Source organism: Pelecanus crispus, chromosome 9 (assembly GCF_030463565.1).
Source record: "Pelecanus crispus isolate bPelCri1 chromosome 9, bPelCri1.pri, whole genome shotgun sequence".
NCBI lineage: Eukaryota > Metazoa > Chordata > Aves > Pelecaniformes > Pelecanidae > Pelecanus > Pelecanus crispus.
In genome coordinates this window covers 33,309,403-33,327,399 of record NC_134651.1, presented here as the reverse complement: position 1 = coordinate 33,327,399, position 17,997 = coordinate 33,309,403, and the positions used below count along the sequence as shown (strand labels likewise).

The 17,997-nt window shown below is 46.6% G+C and overlaps 1 protein-coding gene across 1 annotated transcript in view; it reads right to left on the bottom strand.

Annotated features, from left to right (window-relative positions):
* Positions 1-5,552: 5,552 nt before the first annotated feature.
* Positions 5,553-17,997, bottom strand: part of LOC104031876 (discoidin domain-containing receptor 2) — a 30,866-nt gene continuing 18,421 nt past the window's right edge. The window contains exons 8-16 of the mRNA XM_009484015.2: positions 17,487-17,579; positions 16,801-16,958; positions 16,360-16,555; positions 14,885-15,129; positions 12,113-12,234; positions 11,541-11,738; positions 8,488-8,722; positions 6,940-7,089; positions 5,553-5,693 (exon numbers count right to left, since the gene is read on the bottom strand). Coding sequence (XP_009482290.1) covers positions 5,553-5,693; positions 6,940-7,089; positions 8,488-8,722; positions 11,541-11,738; positions 12,113-12,234; positions 14,885-15,129; positions 16,360-16,555; positions 16,801-16,958; positions 17,487-17,579 — 1,538 coding nt within the window. The remainder of the gene's footprint in view (positions 5,694-6,939; positions 7,090-8,487; positions 8,723-11,540; positions 11,739-12,112; positions 12,235-14,884; positions 15,130-16,359; positions 16,556-16,800; positions 16,959-17,486; positions 17,580-17,997) is intronic.

The following is a 17,997-nucleotide window of genomic DNA, read 5'->3' as shown; positions in this document are numbered from 1 at the left end:
GCAACATTGGGGGCGAAATCAATAGCCCAGCTCAAGTGCATCTACAACAATGCACGTAGTATAGGCAACAAACAGGAGCTGGAAGCCCTTCTGCAGCAGGATGGCTATGACATAGTCGCCATCACAGAAACGTGGTGGGACGACTCTCATGACTGGAGTGCTGCACTGGAGGGCTATAAGCTCTTCAGAAGGGATAGGCAGGGAAGGGGAGGCAGTGGGGTGGCTCTGTATGTTAGGGAGTGTTTTGACTGTATAGAAATTGACAGTGGAGATGACAAAGTTGAGTGCTTATGGGTAAGGATGAGGGGGAAGGCCAGCAAGGCGGATGTCCTGTTGGGAGTCTGCTATAGACCACCCAACCAGGACGTAGCGGTAGATGAAGCGTTCTACAAGCGGCTGGCAGAAGTCTCGCAATCGCTAGCCCTTGTTCTCATGGGGGACTTCAACTTGCCGGACATCTGCTGGAAATACCATACAGCAGAGAGGCAGCAGTCTCGGAAGTTCCTAGAGCATGTGGGGGATAACTTTCTGACACAGCTGGTAAGCCAGCCTACCAGGGGAGGTGCCTCACTTGACCTGTTGTTTACTAACAGAGAAGGGCTTGTGGGAAATGTCAAGGTCGGAGGCCATCTTGGGCTTAGCAACCACGATGTGATAAAGTTCTCAATTCTGGGTGATGCCAAGCGGAGGGGCAGCAAAACTGTTACTATGAACTTCCGGAGGGCAGACTTTGGCCTGTTCAGGACACTGGTTGGGAAAGTCCCTTGGGAGGCAGTCCTGAAGGGCAAAGGGGTCCAGGAAGGCTGGGCCTTCTTCAAGAAGGAAGCCTTAAGGGCACAGGAGCAGGCTGTCCCCGTGTGCCGTAAGACCAACTGGCGGGGAAAACGACCGGCCTGGCTGAACAGGGAGCTTTTGCGGGGACTCAGGGAAAAAAGGAGAGTCTACAGCCTTTGGAAGAAGGGGCGGGCAACTCAGGAGGAGTACAGGGATCTTGTTAGGTCATGCAGGGAGGAAATTAGGAAAGCAAAAGCCCAGCTAGAACTCAATCTGGCCAATGCTGTAAAAGATAATAAAAAATGCTTTTATAAGTACATCAGCAATAAAAGGAGAGCCAAGGAGGATCTCCATCCTTTGCTGGATGTAGGGGGGAACACTGTCACCGAGGACAAGGAAAAGGCTGAGGTACTTAACGCCTTCTTTGCCTCTGTGTTTAACAGCCAGACCGGTCATCCCCAGGGTACTGAGGCCCTTGAGCTGGAAGACAGGGTCGGGGACCAGAATAGAGCCCTCATAGTCCGGGAGGAAGCAGTTAATGACCTGCTGTGCCACCTGGATGCTCACAAGTCTATAGGGCCAGATGGGATCCACCCAAGAGTACTGAGGAGGCAGAGGAGCTTGCCAAGCCCCTTTCCATCATCTCTCAGCAGTCCTGGTTAACAGGGGAGGTCCCTGATGACTGGAGGCTTGCTAATGTGACACCCATCTACAAGAAGGGCCGGAAGGAGGACCTGGGGAACTACAGGCCTGTCAGCCTGACCTCAGTGCCGGGAAAGATTATGGAGAGGTTCGTATTGAGTGAACTCAACAGGCATGTGCAGGTCAACCAGGGGATCAGGCCCAGGCAGCATGGGTTTCATGAAAGGCAGGTCCTGCTTAACCAACCTGATCTCCTTTTATGACCTGGTGACGCGCCTGGTAGATGATGGAAAGGCTGTGGATGTCATTTACCTGGACTTTAGCAAAGCTTTTGACACTGTCTCGCACAATATTCTCCTTGGGAAGCTGGCAGCTCATGGCTTGGACAGGCATAGTCTTCACTGGGTAAAAAACTGGTTGGGTGGCCGAGCCCAGGGAGCTGTGGTGAATGGAGATAAGTCCAGTTGGCAGCCAGTCACGAGCGGTGTTCCCCAGGGCTCTGTTTTGGGGCCAGCCTTGTTTAATATCTTTATCAATGATCTGGATGAGGGGATTGAGTGCACCCTCAGTAAGTTTGCAGACGACACCAAGCTGGGTGGGAGTGTCGACCTGCTCGAGGGTAGGATGGCCTTGCAGAGGGACCTGGACAGGCTGGACCGATGGGCCAAGGCCAGCTGTATGAGGTTCAACAAGGCCAAGTGCCAGGTCCTGCACTTGGGTCACAACAACCCCATGCAACACCACAGGCTTGGGGAAGAGGGGCTGGAAAGCTGCCTGGCGGAAAAGGACCTGGGGGTGTTGGTTGACAGCCAGGCTGAACATGAGCCAGCAGTGTGCCCAGGTGGCCAAGGCAGCCAACAGCATCCTGGCTTGTATCAGGAATGGTGTGGCCAGCAGGAGCAGGGAGGTGATTGTCGCCCTGTACTGGGCACTGGTGAGGCCGCACCTGGAATACTGTGTCCAGTTTTGGGCCCCTCAATACAAGAAAGACATTGAGGTGCTGGAGCATGTTCAGAGGACAAGGAAGCTGGTGAAGGGTCTGGAGCACAGGTCTTATGAGGAGCGGCTGAGGGAACTGGGATTGTTTAGCCTAGAGAAGAGGCTGAGGGGAGACCTTATAGCTCTCTACAACTATCTGAAACGAGGTTGTAGTGAGGTGCGTGTTGGTCTCTTCTCCCATGTGGTTAGCAATAAGACGAGAGGAAATGGGCTCAAGCTGTGCCAGGGGAGGTTTAGATTGGCTATTAGGAAAAATTTCTTCATGGAAAGGGTAGTCAAGCATTGGAACAGGCTGCCCAGAGAGGTGGTGGAGTTGCCATCCCTGGAAGTGTTCAAAAAATGCGTAGATGTGGCACTTTGGGACATGGTTTAGTCTAGTCTACCCTTGATTGGTTTAGTGTGGACTTGGTAATGTTAGGTTAATGGTTGGACTGGATGATCTTAAGGGTCTTTTCCAACCTAAACAATTCTGTGATTCTATGAAAAAAAAAATTGCTTACTGAAATGCAGCACCATATTCATAGCACCAAGCAACGATCCCAGGCTGTTCCAGGTCCCATCATCCTCCTTGGCTCCTGAGGAGGCTCAGGTCAGCATCTTCCCAGCATTTTCAGAAACTCCCTTCACTCAGTGAAGAGCTCACTCCTTTAAATGGCCAGTGGCTGCTATTTCCAAACCTGGGGACCACAGACTTCCCAAAGAGCTAATGAATAATCAGACCAAAATATCAGTTCTCATTACAGAAACCTGGGTAAAAAAGTAGAAATTCACTTTTGTCAAGGTTATCATTAGAATTTATTGATGTGAGAGAAACTTCGTATGTCAACATGTCAACAGAGGAACAGCATGTCCTGACATAACAGAAGTACAAAGCCCATCTGGGTGATGTTACAGTGCTCTGGTACCTCTAAACTCTGAAGTACAGATCACGCACATGGCTGTGTATTAACTTGGGTACATTTTCTGGGACAGGATAGAAATACTCCAGAAATACAAATGATGTGTGGTTTGCCAGTGCCCGACAGACTGCAGCAGGGACCACGCTGGCTTTGACTCACATCGCCCAGCTCCAGACAGACAGTGCACACGTGTAACGGCAGCTCACCCTGGGCCCCTCTAGTCAAAGGGAAGAAAAAAAAAAAAAAAAACCAAAACTATTTGGGGGTGAGATTCACCTGAGCCCATGTAGCCCTCACAGGAAGATGAGATGACTTGTACCATCCAGCTCCTTATCACGTAAAGGGGGCTCAGAGGACCAGCTTGGATGGACACGCCTACACACAGCCAGAGGAACCCCCACGCCAGGTCTGTGGCAGGACAATCTGGACATGGTCCTATCAAATGAGCTGCAACTGGGGAAACTTCATGACTGAGTTTGCTCTGCCTGGGAAGCAGACATGGCCATGCCATGCTCCGTCCTGGCATCTGCCAACTCAGAAGTAGGTTTTTTTCTTTCAACATAACAGTCATAATTATCCTCATATTATAACTGTTTTGAGATTCCCTCTCAGCAGTGCCCTCTTACAGAGCTCGTAGCACAGACAGCCATTCACACTATGCTTGTGGCTAAGATAAAAATTATAATCTTTACTGGAAATATATGCTATGCTGGATGCTGTTTAAAAAATGCCAAGTGCTGAGCTTTCATCTTCTCCCAGCTTATGAAATATTTGGTTTGGTCCTAAGTATCTTGCTAAACAATTAGAGAGGGAGTAGCAGAGTATTCCCCAGGCACCTGGTAAATCCACAATGGATTTATTGTAGAAACGAGCTGAATTCTCTAACTCACTCCAAATGGATTTCAGAGCCCTCTAAAACCCTCCAGAGAATGAGCCATTTGTGACACAACAAAACACAACCCCAAGTTCAATGAGTAAGTTGTCTTAGGTTGTGCAGGGAGCATCCAAAATAAAACGCAAACCCAAACTAAGGGGTTATGTCTGTCCCATCTCCCGATGCCAGATTTGACCATGGCAATAAAGGAGCCTGGGCCAAAGTGCATCTGCCTGGCTGACAGCACTAACCCTGCTGCAGACCTGAAGAGGAACGGCTGATGCTAGAAATATATATCTGAGTGCGTACGCACACGCGTGCCAGGGGACAACCCGTACTCTGCTCATTTTCCTCTTGTGTGAGCTATGACAAGTGACATAGCAGGTTCTGCTCTCAGCCATTCCGTTTCACCAAATCTAAGTTCCCTCTGCACATGTAACAGCATTCACTTAGAGATCTCATATTAATGGGTACTTATACAGGATTAATTGCACATCAGTCCATTGTGGCTACAAGTTCATTAGGCTAATAAATCTACATAGTGACAGTAGTACAGTATCAGCTACTTTTCAATACAAACTCCCTACCCTAGCCTTAATTTGTAGGTCAAAAGAAGATCTTCTACCGTCATGACCTTCCTATGACCTTTAACATTCATTTTCAAAATTTTTTTCTAGAAAAAAAATCCAGTGTGGGGAAAACGCACATATATAACAAAAGCAGTGCTTAACAACCACAGGAAAAAAGAACATGATCTTGGACTCTTGTATCAGCATCCTCCGTAGACCCTGGTAGCATTACTTCCAAAGGGTTGCTAAATCCAGCTCCGTCAGTTCTCAAGTCTGTTAAACCATTCCCTAGCTCTACACATTTCTAGTCTCTCACTATACATATTGTCTGTAGCAAGAGCAAACAAAAACACTTGCTAATGTGCACAAGACTTCCATTTGATTTAATGGAATAGTTTTCTAAAACTGAAGTCTTTACTTCTAGAAGTCTGTTTTGAGTGGTAGCACTCTCACCAACTGGTAGCTTTCTATTCCACCCAGGAGAGAGAGCCAAGTCCCTTGTAAAGTTTTACTCATTCGCTTTGCCCAAAGGTGTACGGGTATCAAATAAAACCCCTCTCACAGTATTCCCAGGAAATGATTCGGAAGAGGAGATGATTTTTCAACCAAACGAGATCCTCTGGTCCTGTGTGTCAGACCATGGCCAATAGAATGAGCAGCTGCCATGGACATCTCAACTTAAATACAGAACAGTCAAGGGAGGAGAGCAAGGTGGCCTGACCATCTTCCTGTGAGGTACAGGCAAAGAGACACCGAAGTCACTCTGTTCTCAACAGTTTGTCTCTTTTTCTGGATTCAAATGTTTGATTCCATTTGTTCTAGCAGGAAGTGGTGAATCATGTCAAAAGTGGGACGATCTTTTATATCCCTGCTCCAACATTTCAGCATCAGGTCAAACACAGGGTTAGGACACAGAGGAGTCTGGGAGAGATAGATCTGAAAGGAAGAAAAATACAGCTATTTCAGTGGGCTTTTCATAAAAGAATTGAACCTCTACTAAATTAAAACCAAAAGGACAGTTTCATTCTAGGTTTACAAGACACAGCCATCATGCAGTGTTTGAAATCCATTAAGCATGAACCTGGCAGTGAAGTCTGGATGGAACTTTGATGCCATCTCAAATGGTACTGTGGACACTTTACCAACTTGTTTGATGAGCTGGTCACAAAATAGTCCTTTGTCCCCCAGGAAACATGAATGCTTCAGAGAGGTTTGTCTTCCAAGTGACAGCAAAACACAAACCAAAACCAAATTTACCACAATAAAATCCAAATACTTTCACTCACCGTAGACAACCCATGAGGCTTTCTAAGCATCGTGACAGCTTGTTAGCAGAGAGAAAAAACACCTTTTAGAGCTTATCTAAAGCACAGCTTGGCAGATTTTTTTTTTCCCCCCACTCTCATTTCAATACACATCTTTTAGGCTCTTCACTAAATCATTAGTGTTCAGGAGACAGTGAATAAAACCTCCCATTATTTTATTCCCCTTAATCCTTTAACTTATTTTGTGCTAAAGGTGAATTTTGGGGAGAACAGCATACAACTGGCACTGCACTTTTCAGGGTACAGTGATCCTCAGTACTGAGGTGCTGGATTGTCCTGCTCTATTTAGCATCATCATTGGTACCTATGGAAGGTAGCAGCAGTGGAGTGCACAGTCCTGCTTGGGAGTTAGTAAGAGAGGACAATGACACAGAAAAACCCTTCAGCAACTAAAGATGGCCAAAGGCTTCTCAACACGTGTGGAGATATTACAGGGAGTATCTAATCCCTGGGCAGTAACAACTCCTCCTTCCCCACCTCAGTAAGTGCTTCCTTGTCTTTCAGAGAAAACACTACTGGGAGAGAGATCTGAGAACGGCAAAGAGCTAAGGATTGTGTAGGAGAGGCCAGAAATGCTAAGGAGGACAGTGCATCATGGGCAGATTGAAATAGAAGCGGCTTATAAGGAAGAAGCACTGGACAGGGCCAAAATATTCTTCCAGTGGGACTACAAGAGAGGAAAGCCAGCACGATGAGCCTGGAGGAAGGGGAGGAGAGGTGGGACATGCTTGAAGAGATAAGTAATAGAAGCAGTGACTTTTGCAGATGACGCAAGAACATCAGAAAGGCCCTGGGAAGATCCACTTGGATGTCACCAGGTCAAGTGAGGGAAGGAGAGGTCACATTTGCTTTCTTACCTGCCTGCCCTGGCTCCGGAAGAATTCTCCTGTGTTCTCGATGACTTGCTCATCTGAGAGGAGGCTGTACGGTTGCTCCTTACACAGTATGAACATCTCCCAGAGGGTGACACCAAATGCCCAGACATCACTGGCTGTGGTGAACTTGCCCTGTTAACAGAAAAGATGTTGGTAAGCCCAGGTTGCTCACAGCACACATCCAGCAAAACCCACTTCAGTCTACACTCCCTGCAGCTAAACACAAGGATGCAGAATTCGTACCTGGGAAAATGCTCTCAAAAAGAGACAGCAGATCAGGTGACCTGCTCTCAGCAATGCACAAGAGGACCAACGTACGACATTGCTGCTTTGTGGGGCAAGAGCAGCATGTCTGTGGGACCCCTGGGACAGCTTTCACTGGGGCAGACCTCTTGAAACAGGAAGCAAGTCTCAGAGAAAGCCAGAGACTACTGTCCATCCCAAAAGAGTCTGTATTTGTCTGCAGCTGTAGGAAAATGGACTGTGGCAGGGGGTGGATAACTGCTGCCTACCTCCACCTGAAACACAGCAGTGCAGCACAGAAAAGCCTTTGAATAGGAAGCAAAGCCTTCGGGGTGAAAGCAGACCGAAGCAGACTCCCGACTCACAGAAAGGCCAAGATAATTTTGATCTTTGCACATGTAAGAAGCCGGTTACAGTCTGCCTGCTGTCCCTGTTTTCGGTCTTTGAAAAATGTACCCAAACTGGCTGTGTTTGGAACAATGTGTTTCTGAAGTAAAAAGAAGCTAAAGATTGCTCAGAAAATAACAGACAACAATCAGGGGCTGGAGGGCCTATTTGGGCAGAAAACATCCAAGACCTGGATTGCCCAGGCTTATCTGGCAACCCTAGCAGTCTGTCAATGTTTGGAAGATATCCACACAAGGAAGATCGGAGCAACTTAGGGTTTAGATGCAGCTGTAACCAGGAAAATAGGGTGAATTTAGAAAAAATTAGGCCTATCAGCCTTTATAGCAGAGGTAAGTACAATTTTGCTGGGTATTCAGAGTGGGTGTTGTAAGAAAGTATAACCAGGTGATCTCACCAACTAGTCTGAGAAAGAAATATGGGGCTGAATATTAAAGAACTGCCTCCAGTCTGGATGTGTTTGGGCTGTTGAACAATCTCCTAAGAGGAGACAGCAGGACACTTAAACACAAAACAAAACCTCAACCTCAAAACCAGACTTGGCATTTGAAACTCATGAAGTTCTGTCCCTGTCCTTCTCAGCTTCACAGCTGGGGAAATAAGCACAGAAAGGCAATTTCCTTATGATTCCAGCAGGAATCCTGAACACCAGGCACAGAACAGAAATTATGCCCCAGATGATCCGTGCTGTATTTGCAAGGACACGCTCCTTTTCCAGGATCCGAGCTATGTCCAATGTGACCTAATGGACATCTCACCTGGGGCATCTGTAGCATATGTTTTGATGCTGTAAGGACTGTTACACATACACGTTGTTACTATTTCAGGGGCACAGTCAGAAATCAGAGGAAGGGAAAGAGAATGGTTTTGTGCAGTCCCTACCAGGAGGATGCTTTCCCAGGCCATCCAACGTATGGGCAGTACGGCTCTTCCCTGGATACGGTAGTAATCCCCACTGTAAAGATTCCTGCTCATGCCAAAGTCTGCAATCTTGATGGTGTAGTTGTTCCCCACCAGGCAGTTGCGAGTTGCCAGATCTCTGTGCACAAAATTCAGAGATGCTAAATACTTCATTCCAGAGGCAATCTGGGTGGCCATGTACAGCAGGTTAGAGTAGCTGCATTGAAAGAAAACAAAATGAAGAAAAATCAATAAGGCTCCCCACACTCAACTCTCCCTTGCATCTGATGTATTGCAGTGACCTGTCATTTTATTTTTTCCCATAACAGTGAAATTAAACTGTCTAGTTTCAGGGCACTGACACCCCCACCTGCTGCCAGGCTAAGTCAAGCTCCAGAGCTGACTAAGCAAGAACAGACAACAATTCAGGGTCCGTAGAATTTGACATCCCTTAGATTTTTTTTTTTTTTTTAAATTATCAAGCATTAATCTCAAGATTTTCAAAGAATTTATGCATCAAAGCACCAACTTTTTGCAGAGACATGAAAATTTAAGCTGTACAATCTCAGAATCTCATACCTAAAAAAATGCTTAGCTTGGTATTTCAAACACTGCCACTATTGCATGCTTACATTAATATTAGTATATCACTTAACATTAAAGAGAGCTTACTTTTTTAAAATATGTTTAATATTACTGACAATATAAACAGACACATTTTCCATCTAATATAATTTTAATTCCCCCATTAGCAAAATGAAGATATTAATAAAGTTGCATGATACACAGACCAAGTTTGGACCATATGACTTTCAGCATTCTTCACACACTGTTATTCTGTGATGCTCGGCTCGTTTCCCACTGTGCATGCTCAAATGCTTCACACAATCAAGCATCTGTCACAACAATTCTAATAAACTGTTCACAGTTAGTATTTCTCCTCTGATAAAGCTCAGAAAAAGTCTTAACCGCCTCCTCTTTGTGTTCTGGTGGCAATGAGAAAAGCACTACCATGTTATCCAAATTACAATAATGTACTGCATCTAACGATAACAGATCCAATCTATCTGTTCTAATCAATAGCTAAGCTATCACTACAGAGATTCAGAGGCCGCCCCTTGCCACGGCAGAGCGCTGGCAGGAGGGTCTGGGTACCACTTCCCTCCCAGCCTTTCAGCATGGTGAGCACCACAACTCAGCTAGGTGATACTTAGCCCAGTGCCACAGTCAGCTCACTGTTTCTCCTGATCTGAGCAGACCTGTTGTGCCCCCAGAGAAGGAACTGTGCCACCCACTTGTACCTTGTTAACCTGGTTGTTGGCTTTTCACATAGCAGTGGGCAGAGCCTCCAGACCCAACCTTCTCCCCTGCTCAGCTCCAGCTGTCTCCCTGCCTGGGGCTGTTGCTCTTCCATTCAAGAAGCCACATCTCACCCATCCCACCTGCACCCTGGCAGGGTCCCGTCAGCAGCTACCTGCTGGCTTCCTGCCCCTCTGCTCAGCAAACTCTGCACAGCTCGATGCACATGGCTTTGCATATAGAGAGGCAGGACGGGAGACACCTCTAAGCAGACTCATCTTCATAATTTGCTAGGTAGCCAGAGAGACAGTAGGGAGATGCATTTCAAATCCCAAAGAGCCATAAGGACTTAAAAATGTATGACCTCTCTGCAGGAAAGGGCTGGTCACCACATTTGGTGCACCAAGTACTGAGCTTGAGAGATAGGTGAGATGGTTGGACCTTGCCCTGTCAGACACCCACAGGCACCGGCAGAGACAAGCTGCACTCTTTGGCAAGGGAATTCATTTCACTCTCAGTAAACAACTCCTATATAGACAGATATCTAAGCTAGTCATACCAGCTTCTTTTAATGTGAAACTATATCTGGCTGGAAGGGACAAAAGGAAAGGCCAAAGGATCAGCTGGAGAGAAAGAAAAACTAGAGGTAGAGTCAAGTAATAGAAATCAAGGAGGAATGTGAGTGACAGTGCTGAAATCAGATGAGAGGTGAGGAAGAGATAAAGAATAAAGAACAGTTTGAGGCTTTGGCCAGGAAAAAAAGCCGCAAGTCTAAAGGTGAAAGCTGTTTCAGATGTGCAGAAAGGGCAAGAGACTGGAGAAAGCTGGAATATGTTTCTACTCAGATGCAAACCCTCTCCCATCCTACAGTTCCTGGTGTGTCATGACTGGAGGATGCCAGTTTAACACTCCCTGACAGACTACTGACCACTGCCAGCTACTGGCAGAAACACTGGTGTTGTCTCGACATGGTAAGACCCAGCCAGCCATCTCCTGCCCAGTCTATCAACAGAACTGGCTCTGCCTAACTGCCTACTTCTTGAACTATAAATAAATCTAATCCTTGGGGAGGTACATGCCAAAGGCTAAGCAAGGCAGCAACTTCTGATCAGTGCAAGTTTCTTTATCAAGCAGAATACGTTAGTCCTACACACAACTCTCCTCCGAGGAAAGGATTTCTGCAATAGTAGAGATGCTTTTATGTTAGATTTAATCCTTCCATAGAGGAGGGAGATAAGGGCTACCACTGACAGAAAATGGTTTGCTTTGCCAAATATAATCCTTCTGTTGGCTGATGAAATCTTTCCTTAGTGAAGCTCCACACTCAACTCCCCTTATGTAATATTTTTTAGACATCCAGAGAACATATAAACCTTCTTAAAAGCCTAAGAGACATTCTTGATCTTCATCCCAAAATTCTTGCTGTAATGCAGCTGGCTTCCCATATTAATGAAATATTTGATGCAAGCCCACTAATGTAAACAGATGGTCACATCAGTAAACAATGCATGTAAGATGGTCACCATGACCAGAACAGCCCAGTCAGGGACACTTCACAGGAACACAGATCTCCAGAGGCCTCAAGAACAACCTCCCATGCAAAGCACGACTAGTGTCCACAGTATGTGCTGTGGCAATGGCCAGGCTGGAGGAAGGTCACTGCCTGAAAGGCACAGCAGATGAAACCGGTAGCTTTGTATTATTGATTTGTCCCTAAGATAGGCAGCTCCTCTTACCTGACGCAGGGAATATTATTTGAAATGGCAAATTTGCTGTAGATCTCCCTCTGTGACAGGAACTGATTGAGATCGCCATTTTCCATGTACTCTGTTATCATGCACAGTGGGTCATCACGCACACACACCCCCAGAAGCCGGATGATATTCGGGTTCTTCAGCCGTGACATGATCTTGATCTCCTTCAGGAAATCATTTCTTGTAAAACAGAAAACACAGGTTCGAATCCTAAACTATTCCTCTAAGGAAAGCAGAAGTGTCATGTAAGAAAATCTCAGTTCAGAGACACTTACACTTCCGCACACAGTAAGTTTGAAAGCTGTTTCTGTGCTTGTGTTCAACACTGACCGCTTCCTCAACAAACAGGAGTAATACAGCATTTCAGTTTGACATTACATCCATTCCTATCCCCTATTCCCTGCTTGTGTCCTATTCCTTACATGAACACACAGAACGTACACCAGAGACATGACACACTCTTACAGAAGTCACCAGGGTTAACCTATGTGAAACTGTTGCTTGAAGAGTATTTGCTTTCTTTCTCAGATGGTCAGCATTGTGGATGCACTTACCTGGCTGTTTTGTTGACATCTGATCTCAGCATTTTCACTGCTACAAGAACCGGCTGGTGAGTGAATTCTGTAGGCGAGACTCCCAGGAATTCCAGCAGGCCATCAGCTTCACACAGGTGTACCTGCAGGGCAGAAAGCAGAGACAACTATGAGGGCATGCACAGGCAGAAAAACAGAGGAAAACGCCGTCACTTTGAGGTCACCGGTTTGGCCACCACTGGCAGAATAACCAAGTGAATGATCTAATGAAGGTGACACTGTTCTGATCAGAAATAGCCCATAGGTTGTCCCTAGATCCTGGACAAAATGTGTACCTACACTATATAGCCCATGATGTAGGAACACACGTGGACTGCAGCCTGATGCGTCCCCAACACACTGAATTTACTGCACATGTGCAGACTGGTGCAGTGGGGCAGTCCAATTCACCCAGCGAGTACTGGAGATGTTCAGAAAGGCCACTGTGCCTGGAGTTGTCTGCTCTACTCTGCATGTGCATGCAAACAGCACAGCTGCAGCAGGTTTGGCATGTACAGCACATCACACCAGCCATACAAGTCCAGAACTGTCGTGCAGCCTGGCTTAAGTCACCACTCAAACTTAGCTGAGGAGCATCCAGGAACTAGACAGCTATCCAAAGTCCTCTAATTCCAGAAAAAAACAGGGAGAAGTGTGTGCATGCGTGTACGTCCATCCATGTGTACACGATGTGAACACCTCACCTGTGAATATACCCAGGAGGTGAATACTCTGGTGAGTACACAGAACTCCAAGTTTCGTCAGACAAATAAATGAATAAAGACATAAAATTACTGCCATGGTTGTATAAGAAGGGGTGACAAGATACTTGCTTAAGAAGTTATCAGAATACGTATTCAAATAGAGAACTGGGCAAGAGAGACTGGGGTGGGGAACGTAGACAGACCCGAGCATGTGGGACAGGAAAATGGACTGGAGGAGGGGAGCAGACTGGATGCGTCAAAGACTGGCAGCAGTGAGGGGAATGTAATGGGAGCTTAATGAACTTTATATGAAGAAAGCACCAAGAACTTATGTGACAAGCATGGTGAGGAGAAAAAGGAGTCAGTATAGAAAATGGGACCAACCCACAGAACAGAAATAAGAGTACAAAGATGCTGCTGCAGTTACATGGAGAATGAAATCTGCTGTGGTGAAAGTAGTCATGAAACTAGGAATAGGGAAGAGAGCCATGGTACTAAGTGCATGTATTACAAGCACAGGTAATGTGTCACTGAGTCCAGGGAGTGGATGGTTAGGAGCAAGGAAGAAAAGAAGATTGAAAGGGAAGAAATCTTGGGGGGGGGGGGGGGGGGGGGGGGGGGGGGGGGGGGTGCAGCAGGCAGAGGTGGGGAGAAGAGCCATGTTGCTAGAAGCAAGGTTGCACACTAAGCGAGAGCAGTGGAGCAGAGCATATGATGATGACCAGTTTGGTAAAGACTAAGGAGGTGAGAAGGAGAGACAGGAGAATGTGGTGTGGCACCTTTGCAAAAGTTAGGGGAAGAGCCTGTGATGTGAGGAAAGGAACAGGCTCTGAATCAGTCTCCAAGGAAAACAGAGATGGGAGAGCCTGGATGCTGCTCTTTGACAACACAAAGGAAGAGGAGAAAGCTTTGATAGTTATTAGAAGGACAGAAACAAGAGGGAAGGAGAAACCAGAAGCAAAACAATGAGGACAAAAAAAGCCTGTCTGTTTCAGTTTTGGAGCACAGCCCAAGACAGGGCAGGATCCAGGCAACAGCAGAAGGGGCTACACTGACAGCCAGGTGAAGAGGCTGAGGATGTCAGCACCTTCCCAATACACAGAGTGACCCAGAAAGAAGTGAGTGGGACAGGGAAGGGGCTGGGGTAGGGAAAGTGTGCTGTCAGAAGGGAGGAACTATAAAGACGGGCACATCACAGAGAATGAAGCAGTCAGTAAAGGGCTGTGCTTTGCCAAAATGTAGTAGACAGGTAGAATTTAAGGCTGTGAGTGAGCAAAAGCTGGGAAGAAAGAGGCAGTGGAAGAGTAGGAGCAGGAGAGGGGAAGACCTGCTCAGTATGGAACTAGGGATAGCATGGAAATGAAGCAGGGAGAGAAGAAAAGGCGAGGTGAAACTATTCATGGCTTGCAAGGAGATCAAGGAGTAAACAGAAAGCTTGGCAGGTGACAGATGCATGTATCATGCTGCCTGAGGCTTCTGACACAAACTGGGACTTGAGCAAGCAGCAATGTTAGAGAATATGCAAGGGCACCACAGTGCTTGGGTAATGCCTGTCTTTGCTTGGGTCAGCATGCAGAGCTCTACCAGAACCTCCACCTGTTAATGTGAAAGCTGTTTTTACAGCTAGGATCAATCTGTCTTGGCTGGAGTCACTGCTAGAGTTTTCAAAAACTCACATGCCTAGAGATGGGTGACAGCCGATATGTTTGAAATGTCCATGGAAGGTTGTGAAACAGTCTGAACTCACACCCCCAGGCCTTTTGTATAAGGTCATAAATGGGGATACAGACAGCAAACAAAAAAGTTCGCAAAGCTCATCTGTTGAGAAAGACTCATGTGGTACCAGCAGCAGCCTCACAGGTGCAGAATGGGGCTCTCTGGAGTCTATCATCAGCTCTCCCCAACAGCAAAGACACGTATTAAATAAAATACTGGTATCCAGGTCCCTCAGCCCCCAAATATGAAGCAGTGCCAGAGAGGCAGCTCCTAAGTTTCACTGTGCCAGGCATCTCCTTTCTGTCAGAGGAAGTGTGGAAGAGAATGGCTGTACCTCTCCAAACTGTCCTTCTCCCAGCTTCTCCTTAAGTCGTAGCTGCTGCCGTGGGAATTCACCCACTGAGATGTCCTTCTTGGTAAGTGAATCCACAGTGAGGGCTGGAACTGCATACATGTTGTTGCCGGTCACACCTTGCAGATGGACAATATCCGTTTCAGCATAGTGAGGAACATTGTTCTGAAAGCCTTGGTGAGGAGTGGACTTGGTCAGGTCGGGCTCAGCATAGTCCCCACTGCACACTAAGGGGAAACCAAAAGACAGGTGGAGTCAGACACACTCACTCCCTTAAAACCAGTATGGCCTGGCTTCCACTCCTCTCGATCCTGCAGACCTCTGGGAATTCAGCCTAGCTGCACGCCTACCGCCTTGTACCAAGGTACACCCAGATGGAAGACTGTCCTTTGTTTTAACTAGGGCTTAAACCAGAGCAAGCCACACTTCTGCAGACACCAGAATGCCTGTGATGTGCCAGTGAATTCATGTTAAAAAGCTGCCTCTCTATCCAGTTATGAGAGAGAAAATTCTTGCCCAGACATGGAGGCATGAATCTAAAGTGACTTCCTGTTTCTGATTCATCCTAAATATGATCTGTTCCCCTGACCTGATGCAGGGATGTTGTTTGCAATGTCAGACTTGCTCTGGATTCGCTTCTGCAACAAGAACTGATCAGGGTCTCTGTTTTCCATGTACTCTGTTCGCATGCTATGCTACCTCTTACAGCTTATTCACATAAATATCATGGCATAACATTAACTCCCTGTATGGTCAGTATCACACAGAACTTTTGTTCTGCTTCAAATTCACATCCTGACTCAATCCAAACCAGTCTCCCTGTGTAGTATAGTGCTGGATCTTAGCAACTTGTCGGTGCCTGAGGAATGCAGCACTGTCCTTCCATTCACTAATCAGCACTGCCATCACTGAGTACAAAACACTGTTGGAAATGTTCCCTTCTGCATGCATCCAAAAGCTCCCTAGGGGCTGGAAGCCAGGGCACCACTGACAATTCTCTGCTACATTTCTCTCTACTTTTCTTAAGGGAATTCAAAGCGCCCTCGCTGCTGGAAAACGTGCTAAAGGTCTTCTCCACCAGCCAGTCTGGACAGCTCAGGAGTGCTGCAGGTAGCAACTCCACTGCCAAGGGGCTGGTGAGACAAACAATGTGCGATTGCTGTGATTGCCAAAACCAGCTCCTAAAAGATGACTTGGCTAACATATAAACACAGTCTTCAAAGAGAACAGTAAAAGGCCATCAGCCTCTAGTGGGGCTGGTGCTCCATCTACCAAAGTTACATGCTAAAAAAGTTTCAGAGCTCCAGAATACTGTCTTAGGTCCCTTGGTTAGTATTGCATTGCATAGGAGTCAGAGATTATTACTTAGACACCGAGAAGCGGCACATTTTAAAATCTGAGACAAATAATAAAAAATAAAAAAATGCATAACTTCTGGAGACTGATGATTACGTTACCTGAATCCTCTGCACTTTGGGAGAGCTCTGGAAGCTTTTGTAGCAGTGTAGCTGGCTGGTGGTATTCCAAATCCAGTGGGAAAGCACGTTCATAGGTGGGATTTGACTGGTGAATCTGGGTCTGGTTGTTGGCAATGGTGTAGCTGTAGAAGGAGAGGCGAACTGTGGCATCCTCCTCCAGGATTCGACGTGGGGCCTGCAAAAGAGAGGAGGAAAAAAAAATGCTGAGGCAATGCTCAGTTGTGAAGTAACGCATTGGCTGCAACCACAGCAATTTCCAGTAACATCACGGATAGGGCTGGCATCCTCCCCTGCTGTGAGAACAGAGTTTTAGCTACTCTATGGAGCTGGGGAATTATGTGCTTTCCACATAATTCTGAGTTCATTAAGGTTAATGCTTAATATTGAATTTGTGCCTGCAAAATAGCCCCATTGTATTACCTTTTCCAACCTTTTTTGAACGTATTGCTTCCAAAGAATTATGATTATAATCATCAGGAGAAGAAGAATAATAGCCACAAGACAGCCCACAAGGATGGAGGTATTGGAGTCATCTGCTTTCTCTCCTATCCAAGTGCTGGTTACAGAAGATGTGGTTTCTGCAATCATAGAGGAAAGAAGAAGAACCTGGAGTTAACAAAGCATAGGTTGTTATCTGCACTGGCTAACTTCCTACATGTCCCTTCCTACAGTCTGGTACAGAAAAGATCTTAGGCAGCTTCCTGAGCATTAACATTAGCTGTGTTCACATTTTGGTCTTATCAGAAATTCTCATTTTGGAGGCTTGCATCTAAGAATTTTGCAGAGGACTTCTGCAATCAAAGACTGTTCTTAGCATTGGAACAGATTCTTGTGATGGATCCATGTTAGAGCAGACAGTTTTCAGAGTTTTACTGGTTGCACATATGCCTTCAACCCACTTGCTCTGAGGCAGCCTTGGCCAGCTGAGGGAAGAAGAAATAGCTGAGGCTCAGAGGACTGTAATATGCAGCCCTGTGCATAAGGGCAATAACCAGGCCATACCTGAACCTCCAGAAATGGAGGGAGAGACCAGGTTAACTAGGATGTTACTGTGAAATCCCCCAACACTTGAGCCCTTGGCACGGCTAAGTGACAGAAGTCCTTACCCCAGGTCCCCATAGTAACGTTGCACTCTGTTGCCAGGAGATCCGTTGTGCTTGTGGCTACCGTAACGAAATTAGGATTCACACTCTCCATGTCTGTGGAAGGGAAGGGAAGGCGTCAGTCCAACAACCTCCCTCCTCCTGCCAGTGGTCAGTGCAATCCCAACCACCATTCCTGCCTTCCCAAGCAGGACTGGGCTGAGACCCACACAGCAGGTCACAAACAGCATGAGCAGAGATACCTGCTCACTCAGCACTTCCCAGCACACCTACAGGAATGAACCTCTGCGTTGAACAGCATGTACGTCCTGACCACAGCAAACTGCCAGTGTGTGCAGGATGCTTCCCTGAGCTTGGCCAGACACAGGGGACTGAAGCAAAAGTTTTTTGGGTTTTTTTGTTTGGTTGGTTTGGTGGGGGGTTTTTTGTTTTGGTGGGTTTCGGTGGTTTTTTGTTTGTTTTGGGGTTTTTTTCATTTTAGCATGATTATAAGAATTGCCATCCCAGGCTAGAC